We start from the raw sequence: 21,658 nt of genomic DNA on the forward strand, positions 1-21,658 counted from the left end.
ACCTGAAGCGTCTGTAACCCAAGGTATGACTGTACTCCGCTTCAGAAATGCAGCACCAGAAATTCTGGAAAGGTAAGACCTCAGCTGTACAGGTGTTGCTCTTAAAATAAAATAATAACAATAGTAATGTAGTGAATCAGTTTTTCTCTTGCGGAGAAGGAGGTTTCGAATGAGGGTCGCCAGTACTGCACGGGTTCCCCAGATGTTCTCGGGCTCCAACTCCCTTCAGCCGCAGCCAGCATGCTCAATGGTCAGGGACAAAGACAGCTGCAGTCCAGCAACATCTGGCAGGCCATAGGTTCCTCTCCCCTGGTTTAGTAGCAAAAACTCTGGTGCTATGCCTCCCACACCATGACAGCCAGAACCTGTCGTGGAAGTTGAAACCCCTGTCCATTTGGTCCTGAAAGAATAAGATGTGACATCTTTTTCAGGGGTGGGGAGAGCACAATGCTAGGAGTTTGGTGGGTTGATGCAACTGCTTATGTGAATTTGGAAGTACCCATTGGGTTTAGAACAAGTCCAATGAAGTAAAAAAAAAAACCCATCCAGAATTTAAAGTCGAAATACAGGCCTAGGGGTTTAGTGGGTTGATGTTGTTTGCAACATCAGGCTTAAAACGAGTCTAAAAAAACCCCCCAACCACTCAGAATTCAAAGTTGAAATACAAGCCTGAAACTTATACACTCAGAACTTTATTTACAACTTTGGAAGTTCTGCCCACCCACCTTGAAGTTCAGTGGCTCCTTGAGATGGAGTTCTTCTAAATTGCTCGGAATTGCTGACATGTTAATATTAAGCAGGTTAGCTTTTTGGATCAAACACCTCATTTATAAATACTGCATTAAAACCATCATACATTATGAATTTGGGTTATTAGGATGATAGGGAGGTGAGCTGAACCATTTAGGAAGGGGGGGACGAGCCTAGGACTAGGGGTCGCCCACAGAGACAGCCTCCCCCCCCCAGCCTTTCCGACTTCTGTGCCTTCCCAAAAAAACAGATTAATCATTCAGCAACCTGCAGGAACGGTGTCATCAAAAGGGCATTACGAAACCTGAATGTGGGTACAAGGCTCCCTGTGTGTAACATGGGCACAATCCTGCTGTGTGCCACTGGAGTTTGAATTTCTACTTCATTAAAATGGGCACCACACGTGCCAGTCCAGATATGTAGAGAGAGAGAGATATATGCAGAGATAAGTGATAGAGGTACAGATATATCTGGGGGAGAGCCTGCGGGGAATGATCCTGGACAATCTCATGGATGTCTGCCAGTGTCCATTTGCATGCATCCTTGAACCTCACGGAGCTACCATTATCAGAGTTCCCTGGGGAGAGGCACTCTGCATGGGGCTACCTTTGAAGGTGACTCAGAAACTACAACTAACCCCAAACGCGGCAGCTAGACTGGTGACTGGGAGTGGCTGTTGGGACCCATAACACCAGTCCTAAAGGATCTTCACTGGCTCCCAGTATGTTTCCGAGTACAATTCAAAGTGTTGGTGCTGACCTTTAAAGCCCTGAACGGCCTTGGCCTAGTATACCTGAAGGAGCGTCTCCACCCCCATCGTTCTGCCCGGACACTGAGGTCCAGCACCGAGGGCCTTCTGGCAGGGAACCAGGCAGAGGGCCTTCTCGGTAGTGGCGCCCGCCCTGTGGAACGCCCTCCCACCAGATGTCAAGGAAATAAACAACTATCTGACTTTTAGAAGACATCTGAAGGCAGCCCTGTTTAGGCAAGTTTTTAATGTGTGACATTTTAATCTATTCTTAATCTTTGATGGAAGTTGTCCAAAGTGACTGGGGAAACCCAGCCAGATGGGTGGGGTATAAATATTATTAATTGTTAAATCACTCTGTTCATTCTAGCTCTATGAGGGTGATAATGCTCTCCTAGCACTCTTAACAAACTGCACCCCCTCCCCCCGATTTTTGGGGAAAGCCACGGCGGTTATGATTCTGTTTTAAATGCATATTACAGATGGGGCTTAATAGATAAGGATTATTTAAAAGGCAGGATAATGTTCAATGGTACCATTTATTATTTTAACAGTATGACTGAACACTATCCTATGCTTTTGAGAATCATTAAATTAGTGTTGTCTCTTATCTCTGCCTACAGTTACAGCAAAGGAGGAGGGGTCACTCCGGAAGAGATCGCATCTCGGACTGCTAAATGGCAGATCCTGCTCTCCTTTCTGTTTTGATTCTTCGCTGTGCTTTCCGCCCCCCCCCCCCCTCCTCACCTGCACGCTATGAAACTGTAACCCAGGAAGCCAAACTGCAGGAAAACAGGGGTTTGCCAACGACCACTTACCGTGTGGCTGTTTGAGGTGCTGTTTGAAAACTGGGGGATTCTCAAGTGCAGGCTTTGGAGAACATACGTCGTCTGCATCTGAAGTGAAAGAAAGGAAATGGTTTATATCAGGGGTCAGTAAGGCTTACTGGTCATGGGCTGGATCACTACCACAGAGATCGTCCGAGGGCCGGGCCGGCGCAGCGTTGTGCCAGAAATCGCATCTGCGCATGTCTGCGGTGCCGAAAATGCGTGCGCAGAAGCAATTTCCGGCGCCGCTCGGCAAGTCCCTGCACCGTGCCGGTTTAGTACAACGTGCAGGGGATTCGCCAAGCAGGCGACTCGGTTCGGGGGCTGGCAAAACGGTCTTTGTGGGCACGTTGCCAGCCCCTGGTTTATACTCTGCTGGAGGTCGGAACATGTGCCCCTCCCAGGTGTTGATGGACTATACCAGGCATAGGCAAACTCCGGCCCTCCAGATGTTTTGTGACTACAATTCCCATCATCCCTGACCACTGGGCCTGTTAGATAGGGATGATGGGAGTTTTAGTCCCAAAACATCAGAAGGGCTGGAGTTTGCCTATGCCTGGACCCACCATCACCCACCATTGGCCATGATGGAAGGAAGAGGATGGCCCGGGAATCTATGAACACCCAGAGGGCCACAGCCCCCCCCCCATCCCTGACAAGAGTCCCATCAATGTACATGACTCTTTATAGAGTGCAGGGTCCCTGCCCCAAGAAGCTTACAGTCTATTGGCTGATGTTAGCATGGGGAAGAAATTCTTGCTTGTCCCTAGAAACACACACTTTTTTTTCTTGAAAGCGATTGATTTGCCAACAGATCCATAAGTTGTTGGGCTTCCCTGCAATCTATTTTGGGCTCCTGTCTCTTTTCCTACTTTTTTAGATGCAGCAGCCACTTTGCACCATGCCACACTCCAGCGGCAGCCATTTTATGACTGGCACCCACGGCTCGATCTCAGAACGTCAAGGACTTCCGCCCTCTGCACTAACAGCCAAAGACTGTTTAGGTGGCAAATCTAGCCCCCCCTTGCTGCTCTTGATATACAGGAACCCAAACAGAACTAGGCCCCGTTCACCAACCTGAAAATAGACCGTCCAGTAAGGTATGAGGGCCAGGAAGACTGGAATGATTTTGACCAGCGCTTTCACATCCTCAACTTTATCTTCCCTGAATGGCCCTCCACGGGATGCTTTGGCCATCTCGAAGAGGCTTTGCTTGGGAGCTGGTTGGTGGAGTACCCCTTGAGTGTCTCTACCGGAAAGAAGAAGGGAGATGGAACCAAAGGAAATTTTGGGGAACCTGTATACCCTGTTTTCCCTTTTTTAATACGGAGTCATAAAGTAAGCCATGGCAGGGTTTTTAAGCATTTGAGAAATATAAGACATACCCCGAAAATAAGCCATACTTCCGTGCCGCGGAAACCAACCCCTACAGGCACCTCCACTCATAGAGTCACTCCATGCGGCCGGCACTGCAGGAGCACGATCAGCTGTGAAGCGGCGCTCCAAGAGCTCTGCTTAACAGCTGATCACGCTCCCGCCTTGGTGGCTGCATTCCCGCGCTCCGCCTTCTCGTCCACCGCCGTCCCTGCCGCTTCCGTGCTTGCCGCCACCGCTGGGCTCACTGCTTCTTCCTTGCCTGGCCCGGCCAAGGAGCTTGGAGCACCCTGCAGCGGCGGGCGGAGCGCCTGAGCCAGCGGCCTCCGCCTGGCCCGGCCAAAGACACCTGCCCGCCCCACCACCCAGAACCGGTGGCTGCTGCAGCGCCGAGCACTCAAGAGAGCCCAGCAGCGCCCTGAGCTGTAAAAACCGTACCAGTAATAAAATTTTAAAAAGACATCCCACCGAAAGTAAGCCACCCTGTGTTGTTTTTTTGAGGGTAAAAAGTTGTAAGACAGTGTCTTAAAAAGGGGAAAACACGGTAGTATACTAGCAGCCCCATCCCCAGTGTTGCTTGGGAGTTCTAAGAAACAGACAAACAAAACCAGGGCAGTTTGGAAATCAGTGTTTACAACTATCGTGCAAAATTGGGCTTGAAATCAGTACAGCTTTGAAAGGTTCAGTCCGCCATCTTGACTCAAAAACGCCAAAGCCAAAGATGTTTTCTACCGGGTAGGTGATGCCCTGCTACAATCTGAGTGCACAGCATCTAAAAACAAGTGTGCTTTCTCTTTCTCTCCTCTCTCTTTTGAGACAGTGACTCTGCAGCAGCTGCCAGCTGAAGTTCTTCTCCATCCAGTGTTTGAAGAATAATCCTCTTAAACCCATTTATGCTACTGCTGCCTTTTCAGTCTTCCAAAGTGTGCTTTATTGCATGGCTGCTAATTGCTCATTCTTCTCAACATTATGTATTTTTTTACAAATTATTACTTTATGGGTCGTTAATCTGCCTTCAATTATCTTAGACATAGGCAGGGCATTCCTTTCGATAACAAGCAAACACTCGTGCTTATTTAATCGGGCAACTAAGCTCGCCTAAGATTTCTTTCCCTTGGAGAGAACAGTGTGTGTGTGTGTGTGTGTGCATCCGTATTGTGGAGAGAGAATTGCTAATTGTATTATTGAGCTGGATCTGATCTGATCTGATCCTATAGTTTGCATTGCTCGCATTGTATGAATTCTGACTGTATGGCTGTATCCCTGGGATGTCTTGCTTAAAATGCTTTTTTCTTTGCCTCTCTCTGTGCCAAAGGGTAATGTAAGCCAGACAGAATGCCCTGCTAAACTATCAAGGCCGGATAGCTGACTTTGCCTGGAACACAGAGAAAGCCTTATCAGTGGATGAGCTTGATGCTGGAAGCTGCTATGATGCTACCGGGGTAGCATGAGTCAGCATGTGTTTATGCCCAGGACCGGACACAGGAAGATCCATATATGTACTTGTGACCACCTTGCGTGCGCACATTTACAGAGGAGGGGGAAAGGAGCCCAAGAAGTGTATAAGAAGCCTAGCAAATTTGTGTTTCTTTACTCTTGTCGTGGAGCTGACCACCAAGAAATTAAATTCTTTCTCCGAATTCAACCCTTGGACTCTTGTTGACTGTCTCTGTCCTTGCCTGGGCACAACTTAAGGACCTTTATCAGCCAATAAGGCTACAGTATGAATCAGTTTCCCAACATCCTGTCACATTCTAGGGTAGGTTTGGCCCTCTGGGTGCTGCTGAACTACAACTCCCATCAGGCCCCAGCAAATGAAGTCGTCATCCTGGCCTCAAGCGATCTCCACGGAGTCGCTACTGGACCCATGCCAGTCACAAAACGTGCCTGGGGAATTTTGAGCACTGCCTTGAAGGGGGAAATTCCCGCTACATACCTATTGCTGGAGTATTCCTCAGGGCTCTTCCGGGAACAACACGAATAGGCCAGAATCTTAAACATGTCTGTGAAGGCGCTGCCATCAGGGGGCTTTGTGATGAAGAAGCTCTGGCCACAGAGAAACACGACGAAGGACACCCCGATGCAAACAGCCGGGATAATGTAGCCGATGACAAAACTCACATTCTGCTGGATGTATGCGATGCCTCCCAAGGACACGATGGCCCCCAAGTTTATGCTCCAATAAAACCAGTTGAAAAACCTTCGTGTGGCTTCGGGGCCCCGGTCTTTGACCTGCACAAGAATTTGTTGTTGTTCTTAAATCTCCTCCGTAAACCCCCCCCCAACAAGTCAATAAATATTCACCAAAACAAATGCCTAATCAAGAACAATGCATTCCCATTCAGTTTTAATTGCATTTGTGATGTTTCTGAAAACCCAGGAGGGTCAAAGAAAGTGGTTTTTTTGGGGGGGGGCAATTGTGTTTGTTCGTTACTATGCTATGTATGTTTGTGGTTTTATACAGGCAAGGCCCCATTTACACGCGTCCTTTATGCGCTCAGCAATACACACACTTATTGCACCATCCAGGAAAGCAATCCCAAATTGTCACAAAAAGGGGCGGGAAGGGGCGCTTGCTTGCAGGTTTTTGCGATGGTGCTTCAAATATACGTGATTTTGCTGAGGCGTGTGGTGCCTTGGGACGTAACCCCACACTAAGCGGGGGTTGCCTGTCTTGTAAACCATCCTGTGATCCTCAGAGGGCAGTACAGAAAATAGCAAGATTAAGAATCTACCTGTAAGTGTGCATTCAGACTTGGGGTTTACTGCCTTAGTTTTCCTGGTGATCATAAATTCGCCTCGCTAGACGAATTTAATTCGTTCCACGGGTGTTTTCTTATAACGAAAAATTCGTCTAGCGAATCCCATAGGAATGCATTGAAATTTTATTGATTTTTTTTTTTTGCCCATAGGAACGCATTAATTGAATTTCAATGCATTCCTATGGGAAACCGCGATTCGCTAGACAAATTTTTCGTAAAACAAATTCATCTAGCAAGGCAACCTCCGCTCGAAAAAGCCTTCCGTTAAGCGGAAATTTCGTTAAGCAGGGCATTCGTTAAGCGAGGCCCCACTGTACTTTTTTTTTTAAAAAAAATCATCTTTATTAAAGATTTTCCAAACAACAAAAATATACAAAAATACAAAAAGAATAAAGAATACAAAGCACAAAAAAGAAGAAAAAAGAAAAAAGAAAAACACCGAATACAAAAATACAAAAAACAAAACAGAAACAAAAACAAAAATTCTCACATCAAACTTCTTACTTGGTAATCACTTCCCGACTTCCCCGCCCTCCCCTTCCCGAATCTACTATACTCCCCATTCAGACAGCTTTCATAATATGCAAAAAGAAAGAAAGAAAATAAGCCTCATCTGCTAACACCAATCCATATCCTAAATAGTATAATACTCAATACAAGAGAAAAAAAAAATCATACATGCACATATCTTACTCTATTTAATCCCTTTTAGCCTCTAAATTCCCCCAGAAGTATCCCACTATATTACATTTCTAATTATCTAAAGGAAAATTAAAATAAATGACAATCACCTCTAAATTCCCCCTCCCTTCCCCAGAAAACATTTCCCTAGGAGTCCCGACCAGTCCCTTAAAACAATCCAGTTCAGACCTTTTTAATCCATCCAACACTTAGAAAATCCCTAAGTCTTTCATCCTACACCAACTCTTGTCCACTCCACTGTACTTTTGCCCAGGTTTCTAATGTACCTTTTGCACTGCCTTAACTATTGCATTATGAAAGCTTTCTGATTGATCTTCTACAGAGCCACGGCACACTAAATTTCACCCACACCAGTAAGGCACCACAGCAAATGTCATTGGGCATGTCACCTTCCGTTATGCCAGGGGTCAGCAACCTAAGGCCCATGGGCCAGAAGCGGCCCGTGGAGATCGTTTGACCCCGAACTGAGCTGCCCACTCGCATGCTGCCCTAAACCAGTGCAGCGTGGGGACTCGCTTCTGCTGCACCAGAAATTGCGGGCGCGCGCGCGCTCACACACGCACGTGATCCGGCCCACGGAGGGATCTCCGCGGGACCAATCCGGCCCAGGCAAGATAAACCTTGCTGACCCTTATGCCCATGTGTGCTTCTGCTCCCCATGGAAATGGGGGGAAGGAACTGCATGCCAGACAATAAGTGCCCCAAATTTTGTCACATGCTGTGAGCCACAAAGAAGAAGAAGAAGAAGAAGAAGAAGAAGAAGAAGAAGAAGAAGAAGAAGAAGAAGAAGAAGAAGAAGAAGAAGAAGAAGGGAAAGTTAAAGCACATGATTTTGCGGGGTTAACATAGGCGATGAGCTTCTGCTAGATTCCCAGAAGTGGATTTCATGATGTGTGAAAGATCACGTGAAACGTGGAAATGGTCGGGTAAGGAAACGTCAGGAATAAAAGTGTTGTTTGAATGCAGCCTAAGAACAGCCTGGCTTTTCTTATCGGGGTTATCTGCCCCATCCAGAGAGAGATTAAAGTGCGATAACAGCAGGACTCCAGCAGATACCACAGTTCTCTTAGCAGCCCCTTTCTAGTAGGGAATTCCTTCCAATGTTCAAAAGCACATACATCTGGTGACTAGATTGAAATCTACAGCTTGATGAGCCTGAGCACAAGGTTGTCAACCATGGGTGTTTTTTTGTTTTCTGTCTAAAAACACCATCCAATTGTTGGCTAGCTTTTAAACCAGGGGCTGGGAACCTGTTGCCCTCCTGATGTGCTAGACCTCCAGCCAGCATGGCTAATGGTCAGCGATGATGGGATCTGCATTCCAGCAATGCCTTGAGGGACTGCAGGTCCCCCCACTCTTGACCAAAGGCTTTTAAAACACATGACTTCCTCCGCAGAAACCTAGGAACTGTTGTTTGAAGGTGTTGGGATTTTTATTTTTTTTAAGATAATATGTACAGTATTGTCATTAGCTCTGTGAGGGGCAACGGGAGTCTCCTAACAAGTCTCAGCACCCATTCTGAACTACAGTTCCCAGGAAACTTTGGGGGAAGTGAGGACGGCCCATTTGAAGATGGCTACCATACCTTCTGAGAGCTGGACCCTAAAGAAGGCTGATTGCCGAAGAATTGATGCTTTTGAATTATGGTGCTGGAGGAGACTCTTGAGAGTCCCATGGACTGCAAGAATCTCAAACCTATCCATTCTGAAGGAAATCAGCCCTGTGTGCTTACTGGAAGGACAGATCCTGAAGCTGAGGCTCCAATTTTTTGGGCCCCCTTCATGAGAATAGAAGACTCCCTGGAAAAGACCCTGATGCTGGGAAAGATGGAGGGCACAAGGAGAAGGGGACGACAGAGGACAAGATGGCTGGACAGTGTTCTTGAAGCTGCCAACATGAGTCTGACCAAACTGCGGGAGGCAGTGTAAGACAGGAGTGCCCGGCGTGCTCTGGTGCATGGGGTCACGAAGAGTCGGACACAACTAAATGACTAAACAACAACAACCATACCTTCTATTCTCCACCCTAAACATACCCATCCATTCCTCAAAAGGCTTGGCTTCCAGGCGCTTGGATAATCCTGATCACCTTCCTTTGCACCCTTGTCAGCACCCTTCTTAAACTGTGGTGCCCAGAACGGAACACAGTGTTCCAGATGTGGTCTGACCAAGGCAGAACAATTAATTCCTCTGATCTGGACATTATAAATCTCTTGATGCAGCCTAGATTAGCATTAGCGCTTTTTGTTTCTGGGCGCTTTATTAAGCTATTGACATGCAGTTCAGTAACTGAACTTCCCTCCTTACAAAAACCCGAGTTGCCCACACAGAGACTAGAAAGGCAGGGAGAAGAAAGCTAGATCAGAACGTTTATCAGGGAATTGGGACTTTTTCAGCCTGAGGGCTGCATGCTTTTCCAGGTGACCATCTGGGGGCAACAACCCAGTGGTGGGCATAGGCAAAAGTGCACCAAGTGCTGAACATAAATTTTACCTTTTGTACCATAAGCTGGTTCCTATCCACACTGCCCCATCCCTCTCCATTCCTCATCCAGGCAAGCAAGAGGCATGGCCAGAGTTTGGACACATCCCAGTCAGGCAAAAACACTCAAGGAGGGTGCAGAGCAAGGGGCAGCGAGGGTGTGGCCTGAGGAGAGTATACCAAGGGCCTGAGGTTTCCCAACCCTATTCTAAGAGGAAAAACACAGGGGAGTGTTCAACTACCAGACTTTTAGGAGACATCTGAAGGCAGCCCTTTTTAGGGAAGCTTTTAATGTTTATAGATTATTGTACAGTGGTACCTCTACTTACGAATTTAATGCGTTCCGAACACACATTTGTAAGTCAAAAAAAATTGTAAGTCGAATCCCATAGGAATGCATTGGGAGAAAAAATTTGTAAGTAGAAGCAACCCTATCTAAAAATTCGTAAGTAGAAAAAATCCTATCTAAACCGCACCCAAGATGGCGGACGGAGCTCCATTTGTAAGTAGAAACATTCGTAAGTAGAGTTATTTGTAAGTAGAGGTACCACTGTATTTTAATGTTCTATTGGAAGCCGCCCAGAGTGGCTGGGGAAACCCAGCCAGATGGGCTGGGTATAAATAAAAAATTATTATTATTATTATTATTATTATTATTATTATTAATCAGAACCTGCAGGAAGTCAGAGCGACAGTGTCTTTGGAGGGTTTCAGACCAGAGACTCTATTCCCGTCCAAACCTGGGGGTGGCAGGGAATGAATGAACCTGGGACCATCTGCATGCAGGTGCTCTACCACCCTTTGAGACACCAGTTTCTGCCGAACTCGGCGAAAGTAAGACCGCAGCAATTCCGGGAAGCCACCGAGGAGCAGCTGTGCAGCAACACTCCCCGCGAGGAGGAACTGAGAGATGCAAAATATAGTTCCCTCCTGACCAGAGTTTATAGCGCTGCCGTAAATCTCCCAACATTTCACAGCTGAAATGAGGCTCAGACCTGCGTGTGCTTGAAGCAGCCGTATCTTTGCAAGAACCACACTAGCTGGGCATCTCACCCATCCCTCCCCAAATCCATATTGTGAGGGGTCTTGCACTGCCTGCTGACCGGAATATGCCTTGGCTATGTAATGGATGGACCGCACTGGCTGGTTTATGAAGGTGGATCTCTTAATGGGGGTTCAGACGAATGCCCCCCCCCCTATGCAGAAACGAAGCATGAGAGCTACATGGGGCTTCACACCCTGAGTCACCCACCCCTGTCAGCATTTTCATTCTCTCCCATTGCTGGATGTGTGATTCTTACATCACATGTCTGTGTTTACATTCCGTGCTTGGAAAGTGTGGGAAACAGAAGCCAGTCCTCTGTCTTCCGTTGAATTGTACTTTTGTTTTGTTTTTTACTTTTTATCTCTCTTCTGGAGAAGATGTAAGAGGACGCCATGATTGCTTTGTCCTGTATATATTGCTTAATAAATTACTTAAATGCCACACCTCATAGCCTTAGCTTCCAGCTTTACTCTGTTTGAGTGTGCACATATTTTTGGGTTATGTGTCGCTGCTGCACAACAGGACTGAAGAGTTACGAACATCCTGTGCTGTGTTCCAGAGGAAGATGCCCGGAGAGGTTTGTCTCGATCTGGGGGCTGTGCGGTGCCCCCCCCCCGGCGCTTCCAACAACCCCAGTGGCTGGTCCATGCGCAAACATACTGGCCAGTGGCCTCGCTGCTTCACTGGCTGAAAAGGGCCCCCATGCACTGGAACCCCCTCGTGTGGAAGACCACTCTCCCCATTCATGGTAAAGGGCCTATTTTTTTGTGCTTTACCTGCTTCCTAAGTATCTATGCCACACAATGCAGAAACAGGACCCAGGTGGCTCTGTGGGTTAAACCACTGAGCCTAGGGCTTGCTGATCAGAAGGTCGGCAGTTCAATTCCCTGTGACGGGGTGAGCTCCTGTTGCTTGGTCCCAGCTCCTGCCAACCTAGCAGTTCGAAAGCACGTCAAAATGCAAGTAGATAAATAGGTACTGTTCAGTAAACAAGTTACCACTGTATAATAAAAACAGCAGGGCCACCAGTCCCTTCATTAAAAGCTGTGTGCTTGCCAAAGCCAGTTGGAACAAGGTCGCCTTCACCTGTCCAAGGAAGGACAGCAAGGAGGGAGCCAGTCTAGCTTCTCCAGGGAGGGAGTCCCAAAGTCTGGGAGCAGCCACTGTGAAGGCCCTGTCTCGCAAGAGTCATCTTGTCCAGCCCCCTAAAATGCAGGAATCATGGTGACAGAATCCCTGACAGATGGCCATTCAACCTCTGCTTAAAAACGTCCGACGAAGGAGCGCCTTTGGAGGTGATCCGTTCTACTGTCAAAGAGTTCTTATGTTTGAAGATGGCTCTCATATCACCTCTTGGGCTTCTTCACAGTAAGCCTACCAAACTCCCTCATCCATTCCTCAAAGGGCTTGGTTTCCAGACCCCTTCATCATCTTGGCATAGCTGCCAAGTCTCCCGTATTCTCCGGGAAATCCCCGTTTTTCCAGCTGTTTTTAGCTGAAAAAATGGATTTTTTTGTTTTTTCCCCGGTTTATTTTCGCGCGGCAGCCATTTTGGAACTGGGCGGAGCATGCTCAGAAGCGACTTTTGATGCTGCTCTGCCCAGTTCCAAAATGGCTGCAGGGCGACTTTTGGCGCGGCGGCCATTTTGGAACTGGGCAAAGCAGCATCAAAAGTCACTTCTGAGCATGCTCCGCCAAGTTCCAAAATGGCGGCAGCGCTACTTCCGGTCTGCTACTTCTGGCCCGGTCCCTTATTTCTCGGACAGCAACTTGGCAGGTATGCATCTTGGTCACCCACCACCCTCGGTGCAAGTTCCAGCTTGTCAAGCATCCTTTCAAAATTCCTGGAACCTCCTTGCCCCAGACGTTATAATGGAGGAGAGGGTAATAAATAGAAATAATGATGGAATATAATAAATAATAACAATAATAACGGCAGCTAATGCGCCTTTGCAGTGTGTTCCTCTACTAAGCACATGCCCAAAATATGTCCGAGACTCACAGGCCATCTCTGCTTAGGATGAATCACCCTCTAGACAGGGGTCAGCAAACTTTTTCAGCAGGGGGCCAGTCCACTATCCCTCAGACCTTGTGGGGGGCCGGACTATATTTTGGAAAAAGAAAAAAAAAAGAACGAATTCCTATGCCCCACAAATAACCCAGAGATGCATTTTAAATAAAAAGACACATTCTATTCATGTAAAAACACACTGATTCCCGGACCATCCACGGGCCAGATTTAGAAGGTGATTGGGCCGGATCGGCCCCCGGGCCTTAATTTGCCTACCCATGCCTTAAGAGAACAGCATTTGTTACAGGGATACAGAGAGAGAGAGAGAGAGAGAGAGAGAGAGAGAGAGAGAGAGAGAGAGAGAGAGAGAGAGAGAGAGACCAAGATGCCGGTTTTAAACAGAGATGTATGTTTGGAACTGATGACTAACTGAAGTCATTGCACCAGTTGCTAAATTTCCTGAGTTTCTATCTCAGGAAGGGGGAAAAAATGAAACAAAATGCGGAATACAGAACGATCTTCCTGCTGAATCAACGCTGGGGATCTATTTTGCTCAAACCTCCAAGCTTTTCCAGTTACGCAATACTTGCATTTAGCAGAGCAACACGATATTAATCCCAGGCCACGCTCCATAACAAGCATGACTTGCTTTTAATCGAATTAAAGTGTCCTGTTTCCTCCAGCTTGGCACCTGTGCCAAGGAGGCTGGGTGAAAAGCAAACCCGGGATGGTTGCTGGGTAGACGCCATTGCTTAGTAACACAGTTGTTGTTTATTTCTGCATTTAGCAACATTCATGGAAGAAGAGGCCTGTGTCACCCGGGGTGCGTACATCCAATTTCCCCCACTCATTGTTTCCAATGAGCTGGTTACAAAAATATGGCGGACAGAAGAAAGGGAAGGAAATGGAGAAGGTGCAAGATGCATTTTTAAAGCAGTGCTTTTCAAAGTTTGTTCTGCGACTCCTCACTGAGAAGATGAGCAACAGCAGTGCAGACGAGCTGTTAGGAGTTAGGCAGTGTACACACTAAATCTTTAGTGCAGATTCGAAGCACATTCCCCCGCCCCTCAAAGGATTCTGGGTGCTGTAGTTTACCTCTCACAGAATGGCCCTGAGCATGTTCTGGGTGCAGGAATTTGTTTAAAGTTCCAGAACTAAACTGCGCTCAGCCCGTTTCACACAAAAGTTAGCATTCTTCATTGCAACAGTTTAATCTTGTGGAGGGTTTCCTCCTGAGCCTATTCTGGTTCTGTAATTATTCTACAAGGCAGCAAAGGTTCAGGATCCGTTTTCCTCCTCCTAGATGGGCTACTTTCCTAGGTGGATTATTATTATTATTATTGAATTTATATACCGCCCTATACCTGGAGGTCTCGGGGCAGTTCACAGAAAAAAAATCAAAATGTAAAACCACAAAATATATAATCAAAATAAAAACAACAACCCAATCACACCCACCCACCCACCCCATGGATTAGCCCCCTCTATGGCACATGCAGAAACCTCCTTCATGACCAGGGATCAGCAAACTTTTTTCAGCAGTGGGCCGGTCCACTGTCCCTCAGACCTTGTGGGGGGCCAGACTATATTTTGGAAAAAGAAAAAGAAAAAAAGGAACGAATTCCTATGCCCCACAAATAACCCAGACATGCATTTTAAATAAAAGCACACATTCCACTCATGCAAAAACACCAGGCAGGCCCCACAAATAACCCAGAGATGCATTTTAAATAAAAGGACACATTCTACTCATATAAAAACACGCTGATTCCCGGACTGTCCGTGGGCCGGACTGAGAAGGCGATTGGGCCGCATCCAGCCCCCGGGCCTTAGGTTGCCTACCCCTGGGTTAGACGGTTGTCAGATATACTCTCAAAATCATTACGGATACATAGCCTGCTACAGCATTTTGTCCTCACAGCAGCTGAAAACCTTGTCTTGCAAAGATATGTGCTACCAAATAGCAGCACAGACATTGTTTCATCAGCAAACTCAGGATATTCTGTGTTAATGGGCTAATTTTAGCAGCACAAAGCCAAAATTCAGAAAAGGACACATTCTACTCATGTAAAAACACGCTGATTCCAGGTCCGTCCGTGGGCCGGATTGAGAAGGCGATTGGGCCGGATCCGGCCCCCGGGCCTTAGTTTGCCTACCTGTTGTGACGTGGGGTTTGTGATTTCAGCTCTCTTGACATAACATGCTGGAGACAGTTCTCTAGTAACAGCTCTTTATTAAAGTGAACAAGACTGAAGACTGAGGAGAGGAAAGCTACATTTATAGGGACAGGGGACTAGCTAGGAAGGGATACATTTTGGAGGGAACAATATCAAGCAATCACAGTGCTGCCTTTTGGAGGAAACCAATAAGACAGAGGATCCAATTACAGCAGCTTAAATGAACCAATAGTAGCTGTACCCTCTGGAACCAAAAGGCAGTTACTTTATCCTAATGCAAATACAGACAATAATAATACAGATATAAAATCCTTTGACTCAATACACAACACCCCTCCCCCCCTAGTGAGCACAGCAGACGTAATCCCTCAGGTACTGTGGGGTCCTACAACTTCTACCTGATCTCCTGACAACAGGTGTTGCAGGTTCTGGATTGGGTGTTACCTGTGGTGGAGGGGCTGCTATAGGGGTTTCGTCAGGAACAGATGGAGTCCCAGACATCTCAGGGTCCCCGACCTGTACCTCGTCATCCTGAGGACTAGCAGACCCTGGTTCATTTGCTGAAGCCCCTGGTGACTGCACCTCTGGGCCATCTTCACTCTGGTCTCGCAGCTGTGCGTCATTAGCCAGGGATGAATTATCTGACTCCTCCCTGCTGAGCGCCCGGCGCCTCAGCTGATCTATATGTCTCTTCCAAACTTGCCCATTTTCCAAGGTCACATAATAGGACACAGGTCCACTAGCCCGGGTGATCACACCGGCCACCCACCGCGGACCTCGTGAATAGTTCCTCACCCAGACCAGATCTTCAGGGGCGAGATACCTTGTTGTGTCAGTCTCAGCCTGGGGGGTTGCTCTTGAATTACGGTTTGGCATTTTATCTGGGTGGACATAATCCAGCACCGTTACCAGTCTTCTACCTAAGAGCAGCTCGGCTGGCGACTTGCCCGTCGCAGTACACGGCGTCGCATGCTGCAAAAATAACATTCGCGCAATGCGAGCCGACCAGTTACCCTCCATTAAGCGCGCAATGGATTCTTTGGCTGTTCTTACCATGCGCTCAGCCTGCCCATTGGAGGATGGGTGAAAGGGCGCGGATGTGACCCCTCTTATAAAGTTATCAGCCAAGAATGCCCTGAATTCTTGGGATACAAAAGCTGCCCCATTATCTGATACAATGGTCTCAGGTAACCCGTGGGTAGCAAACAGCTGCCTCAACACCTTGATTACGGCAGCTGATGCCATGCTAGGGACCATCGCCACTTCTAACCATTTGGAATATGCATCAACGATAACCAAAAAGACCTTCCCTTGGAATGGCCCAGCAAAATCTATGTGCAGCCGGCTCCAGGGAGTCCTGGACTGCTCCCACCAGTGGACTGGTGCTCTGGCCACTTCTGGCCGCACCTCTTGGCATGCCTTGCATGTTCGTACCCATTGTTCTATGTTCTGGTCCATTCCAGGCCACCACACATAACATCGGGCTAGCGACTTCATCCTGACCATTCCCGGGTGTCCCATGTGAAGCGTCTCAAGAACCCTGTTTCTCAGTGGTGCTGGGATGATCACCCTATCTCCCCATAGGAGACAACCCTTATGCATGGACAATTCGTGCTGCCTTGTCGCATAAGGCCTGAATTTTTCTTCATGCGGACCACCTGGCCACCCCCTCCCCACCCAAGTGAGCACACGGGAGAGAACAGCATCTTTCCTAGTTTTCTCAGCTATATCCGTAGCTGTTACAGGAGCCCCCGGAAGTGTTTCTAGCATCATAATGTGCTCCGCCGGAGCAGGATCCTCAATGCTCCCGCCAGGAAGGGGCAATCGACTCAGCGCATCAGCATGGCACAACTGTTTCCCCGGCACATGGGTCAAGGTGTACTGGAACCCATTCAGGAATATTGACCAACGCAACATTCTGGGGGAGAGAATTTGTGGCGTTTGTTTGTTTGGGTTGAACAACCCTAACAGTGGTTTGTGGTCCGTTTCAATGGAGAAATGGCGACCGTACAAATAATCATAGAACCTTTTGATTCCGGACACAATAGCCAGTGCCTCTTTATCAATTTGAGCATAGTTGCGCTCTGTGGGCGACAACGTACGGGAATAGAAAGAGATGGGCTTTTCCGACCCATCCGGTTCCCTATGACTCAGCACAGCCCCCAGACCGTATTGAGAGGCATCACATGCCAGGACCAGCGGCTTTGACTCATCATAATGAGCAAGGACGCTCCTGCTACTCAGCATTCCTCGCAAGGAGTCAAAAGCCTTCTGCTGCTCCCGCCCCCATCGCCACACATTCTTTTTCTGCAATAGTCTATGTAATGGTTCAGCTACCGAAGCTTTCTGGGGTAAGAACGAATGATAAAAGTTAATAAGTCCCAGGAATGACTGCAACTCCGTCTTGTTCTGTGGTCGTGGTGCCTCGATGATGGCCTTAATCTTAGCATCTGTGGGGTGGATGCCTGATGCATCAATTTTAAACCCCAAGAAATCCACAGTTGGCACCCCAAAACTGCATTTTTCTTTTTTCAGTTGCAACCCCACCTCCTTGAACTTGAGCAACACTGCACGGACACGCGCAACCAGTTCCTGTGGGTCTTTTCCAGCAATCAAAACGTCATCAAAAAATGGCAAGACCCCCGGCAGACCTCTTAACAGGCGTTCCATGAGCCCTTGAAAAATCCCTGGGGCCACACAAACTCCGAACTGTAATCTGTTAACTCTGAACGCCCCTTTATGTGTGACAATAGTCTGTGCTTCCGCTGATTGTGGGGTTACTGGCAGCTGTTGGTAAGCTTGTGCCAGGTCAATTTTGGCGAACACCTTGCCCCCAGCCAGTTTAGCCAACAGATGTGATACGACTGGAATGGGGTATGAGTTTCCCCTGAGTGCCTTATTGATAGTACATTTGTAATCTGCACATATCCTGACTTCCCCATTTGCTTTAAGGGGCGTGACGATTGGAGTCTCCCACTTAGCAGAGTCCACGGGTGAGAGAACTCCCTGCTTGACCAATTTATCCAGCTCTGCCTCGATCTTGGGTTGCAGTGCAAATGGCACTCGCCTTGGTTTGAGTCGGATTGGGGCCACACCGGGGTCCAACTCGAAGTCAACTGGGGGCCCTTTATAACAACCCAGTTTTCCATTAAAGAGACCAGCAAATTCCTTGCATAATGCCTCGCTCATCTCAGGGCAGGTTTGGATTGAATTAAGCCCTGAGATACTCAGTCCCAGGGCGGGGAACCAGTCAGTGCCCAGGAGACTGGGGCGACTGCCCTTCGCAATCACCAGTTTGAGTACAGCCTGTTTGTCCCGGAACTGTACTCTCACGGCACACATTCCCATAACATGGATGCGGCCTGCTGAGTACGACTGCAAGGTTGCCGGGAAGGGCTCCAGAGGGGGCAACTTACCCCTGGGGAAGAATGTCTTCGCGGTCTGGTCCGACACGATGGTGAATGCAGATCCGGAGTCCACCTCCATGTCGCACTGCTGACCCTCAATCTTCACCTTGACATGTGCCTTGCCTTGCGCTGGAAACTGCACGGCCCTCCCGTTGATCTCCGTTACGTAGTGGCAGTCCTTTAGAAAACGAGTTGCTGTGGGCGGTCTGCGATGCTCCAGTCTAGGTGCTCCTGTTGCTCCCGACGCCGCCGATCTACAGACCCTGGCGATGTGACCCGTCTTTCCGCACGTCCGGCACATAGCATCCCTGAAACGACAACTCTTCCGCTCATGGTTTCCGCCACAACCTGGGCAACTGCCTCGGCGATCTTTGTGCACTGTGCAGGCCTGACGCACCAACTCGACCCCACGGACTGGGCTCTGGCTCGGAGTAGCCTCTAGCTCGTCCATGGCATGCGCAACTTCTATCTGTGGCTTAGTGGCCTTGCGACTGGCATCAAGCTCCTCTCTTTCATAATTCTCCGTGGCGGTGGCCTCCTTCAAGGCTGAAGCAAGGGTAACCTCTTCTTTAGCCACGATGCGTCTTCTGGCTTTCTTGCTGCTCAGACCACCAATAAACCGATCCAGGAGAGTCTCTTCCAGATTTTGGAAGCCGCAGTGCTGAGCGAGCTTCCGGAGTTCAGCCAGAAATGTGGATACAGACTCCCCAGCATGCTGCTGCCTCTTATGGAACTCCATCCGCCGGGCCATCTTGGTCTCAGTAGGCGCCAAGTGGCTTGTTAGGCAGGCAAGAATATCTTTGAGAGATGTCTCACTCAGCTTCGCTGGAGCAAGTAATGCCTTGGCCAGCTTGAAGGTCTCGGGCCCACAGTAGCTCAGGAATGTGGCCCTTCTTTTGCTGGCATCGGTGATCCCTTGAGCCACTGCAAAGAACTCGAAGCGTTCGACGTAGTCTTCCCATGTGTGGGGCTCTGATGGCTGGAAGGGCTCCAATACCCTTGGACTCTCCATTGTCCTAGCGGGCAGGGTCGTCTTCTCAGCTGGCCAGTGAGTCTTGTTCTAAGCTGCAATCCGGACTCTGAGGCAGGGCTGTGTTTAACCGCTCCTCAGCATTCCGGATCCCACCTTCGTCGCCAGTTGTTGTGACGTGGGGTTTGTGATTTCAGCTCTCTTGACATAACATGCTGGAGACAGTTCTCTAGTAACAGCTCTTTATTAAAGTGAACAAGACTGAAGACTGAGGAGAGGAAAGCTACATTTATAGGGACAGGGGACTAGCTAGGAAGGGATACATTTTGGAGGGAACAATATCAAGCAATCACAGTGCTGCCTTTTGGAGGAAACCAATAAGACAGAGGATCCAATTACAGCAGCTTAAATGAACCAATAGTAGCTGTACCCTCTGGAACCAAAAGGCAGTTACTTTATCCTAATGCAAATACAGACAATAATAATACAGATATAAAATCCTTTGACTCAATACACAACACCACCCATGTTCAAGACTGTTGGGCCCACTTTTGGTCTCGTCCCCTGCATCTGCTAGAGTCTGTCTTCACATAAATAATAATAATGATGCTGAACTAATTAATAATGAGACGGGTACAGCCACCGTTCCCCATTCATTTCAGTGGTGCTGCAGAAGAACCGCCCGATTGGCCAGAGCTGCACATTTCAGAATGGCATGTTTTGTCTTTTAAGGACAGTTTCGCTTCCTCATAGGCGAATGGGCTAAATTCAGAATTGCAAGAGATGGCGGGGGGGACGAATCAAAACGTGTCACACAGAAGAACAGGAAACGGACAGAGTGCAATGCTGCTCAAAAAGGGAAGCAGGAGATGAAGACGACATCACAGTCCCAATCCTATTTTTGAGAACGAAGCTCTTTGACTGAGTCAACCCTTCGCATCAGGCCACATTCCTGGAAATGTAGGCAGGTGGAGATGTTCGCATGCAGAGAGGGAAAACAAAGCCACCAAAATATATTTATTTTATGTAACACGCCCCGCGGACGCCATGACTAATGTACAATTTGTCCTGCCGCTTGTTAGCTAAAAGCAGTGATTTTTGTGTCCAGGAAACCTGGGTTCAAATCTCAAGCCGCCAAAGAAAGAAGCATTCTTTACGTTCTGTATTCGTTTTTTGTGTCTTGTTTGTTTGTTTGTTTTTACATATTTATAGTCCCTTTTCTTTATTTTTATCTTATGTACTTGCACAGCCTACACATTTTCAGCATTAGAAAGCTACTGTAAAATATTTTCAAATGCCGAAAGTCAGATTGAGGTTAGGTATTTGAATTATTTTGGTGGGGTGGGGGAGAACTCTGTAGTATCCACACTAGTTGAAAGTCCATTCCTTCTCCCTAGAAAATTCTGGGAACTGTAGTTCGATGAGAAGGGTAAAGAATTCACAGGTCTCAGAAGCTACCAATCCCAGGAGCATTTGTTGGAAGACAGGACGGTTGAAGTGACCTTCAGAGAGAAGGGTGGGAGGCTTATGCTATAATAATAATAATAATAATAATAATAATAATAATAATAATAATAATAATAATAATTTATTATTTATACCCCGCCCATCTGGCTGGGTTTCCCCACATAATCACATAAATCCACATTAGTTAATTTATGAGAGAAAAATTAAGTTTATTTGTGCGTGTTTTTATAACCCAACAGTGTTGCGCACATATAAAATGGCACATGAACGATGTTGAAAAGATTTAGTGGTTTGTCGCGCATCTATCCCGGAAACTCTAGGGGAACACCCAATCGATTAACCAACAGGGTTGGGAAGTGGAATTAAAGAAATGAAACACGCACAGCACTGCTGGAAATGGAGAAGTCAGGTCCTTAAAACGTGATTTATGGTTGAAACTAAGAAGTGTGTGTACGGGGGACCGTATTTCAGTGGCAGAGCATGTGTGTCAAATGCACAAGGCTCCAGGTTCAATGTCTGGCATATCCGACTAACTACAACAACAGATCATGTAACAATTGATGGGGAAAGACCCTCATTTAGCGCTTCTTATTTACCTGTAATCTGCCTTGAGTCCCTGTCAGGGGAAAAGGTGGGGAATGACAACAACAACAACAACAACAACAACTACAGTGGTACCTCGGTTTGCAACGACGATCCATTCTGGGGAGCCAGTCGCTCCTCGAGTTCATCGCTCGCTGAAGGCACACTTCTGCGCATGCGCGAAGCACCGATAGAGCGCTTCTGCACACACACACACATGCTGCGCAGATTGCTTCTGCGCAAGCGCGCGGAAACCAGATGTAAATACTTCTGGGTCCGCTCTCCGAGTTCGTTGTAAACGGAGGCGGTCGTAAACCGAGGTTCCACTGTAGATCAGAGATGGGGGGGACCTATGT

At 47.7% G+C, this 21,658-nt stretch overlaps 1 protein-coding gene across 1 annotated transcript in view; it reads right to left on the bottom strand.

The window, feature by feature from the left end:
- The window catches only part of SLC15A4 (solute carrier family 15 member 4), a 66,111-nt gene that overhangs the window by 38,444 nt on the left and 6,009 nt on the right, over positions 1-21,658 (bottom strand). The window contains exons 2-4 of the mRNA XM_035098007.2: positions 5,636-5,931; positions 3,403-3,574; positions 2,317-2,394 (exon numbers count right to left, since the gene is read on the bottom strand). Of these exons, the coding sequence (XP_034953898.1) occupies positions 2,317-2,394; positions 3,403-3,574; positions 5,636-5,931 (546 nt within the window). The remainder of the gene's footprint in view (positions 1-2,316; positions 2,395-3,402; positions 3,575-5,635; positions 5,932-21,658) is intronic.

The sequence above is a fragment of the Zootoca vivipara genome, chromosome 17 (assembly GCF_963506605.1).
Source record: "Zootoca vivipara chromosome 17, rZooViv1.1, whole genome shotgun sequence".
NCBI classification, from domain to species: Eukaryota; Metazoa; Chordata; class Lepidosauria; order Squamata; family Lacertidae; genus Zootoca; species Zootoca vivipara.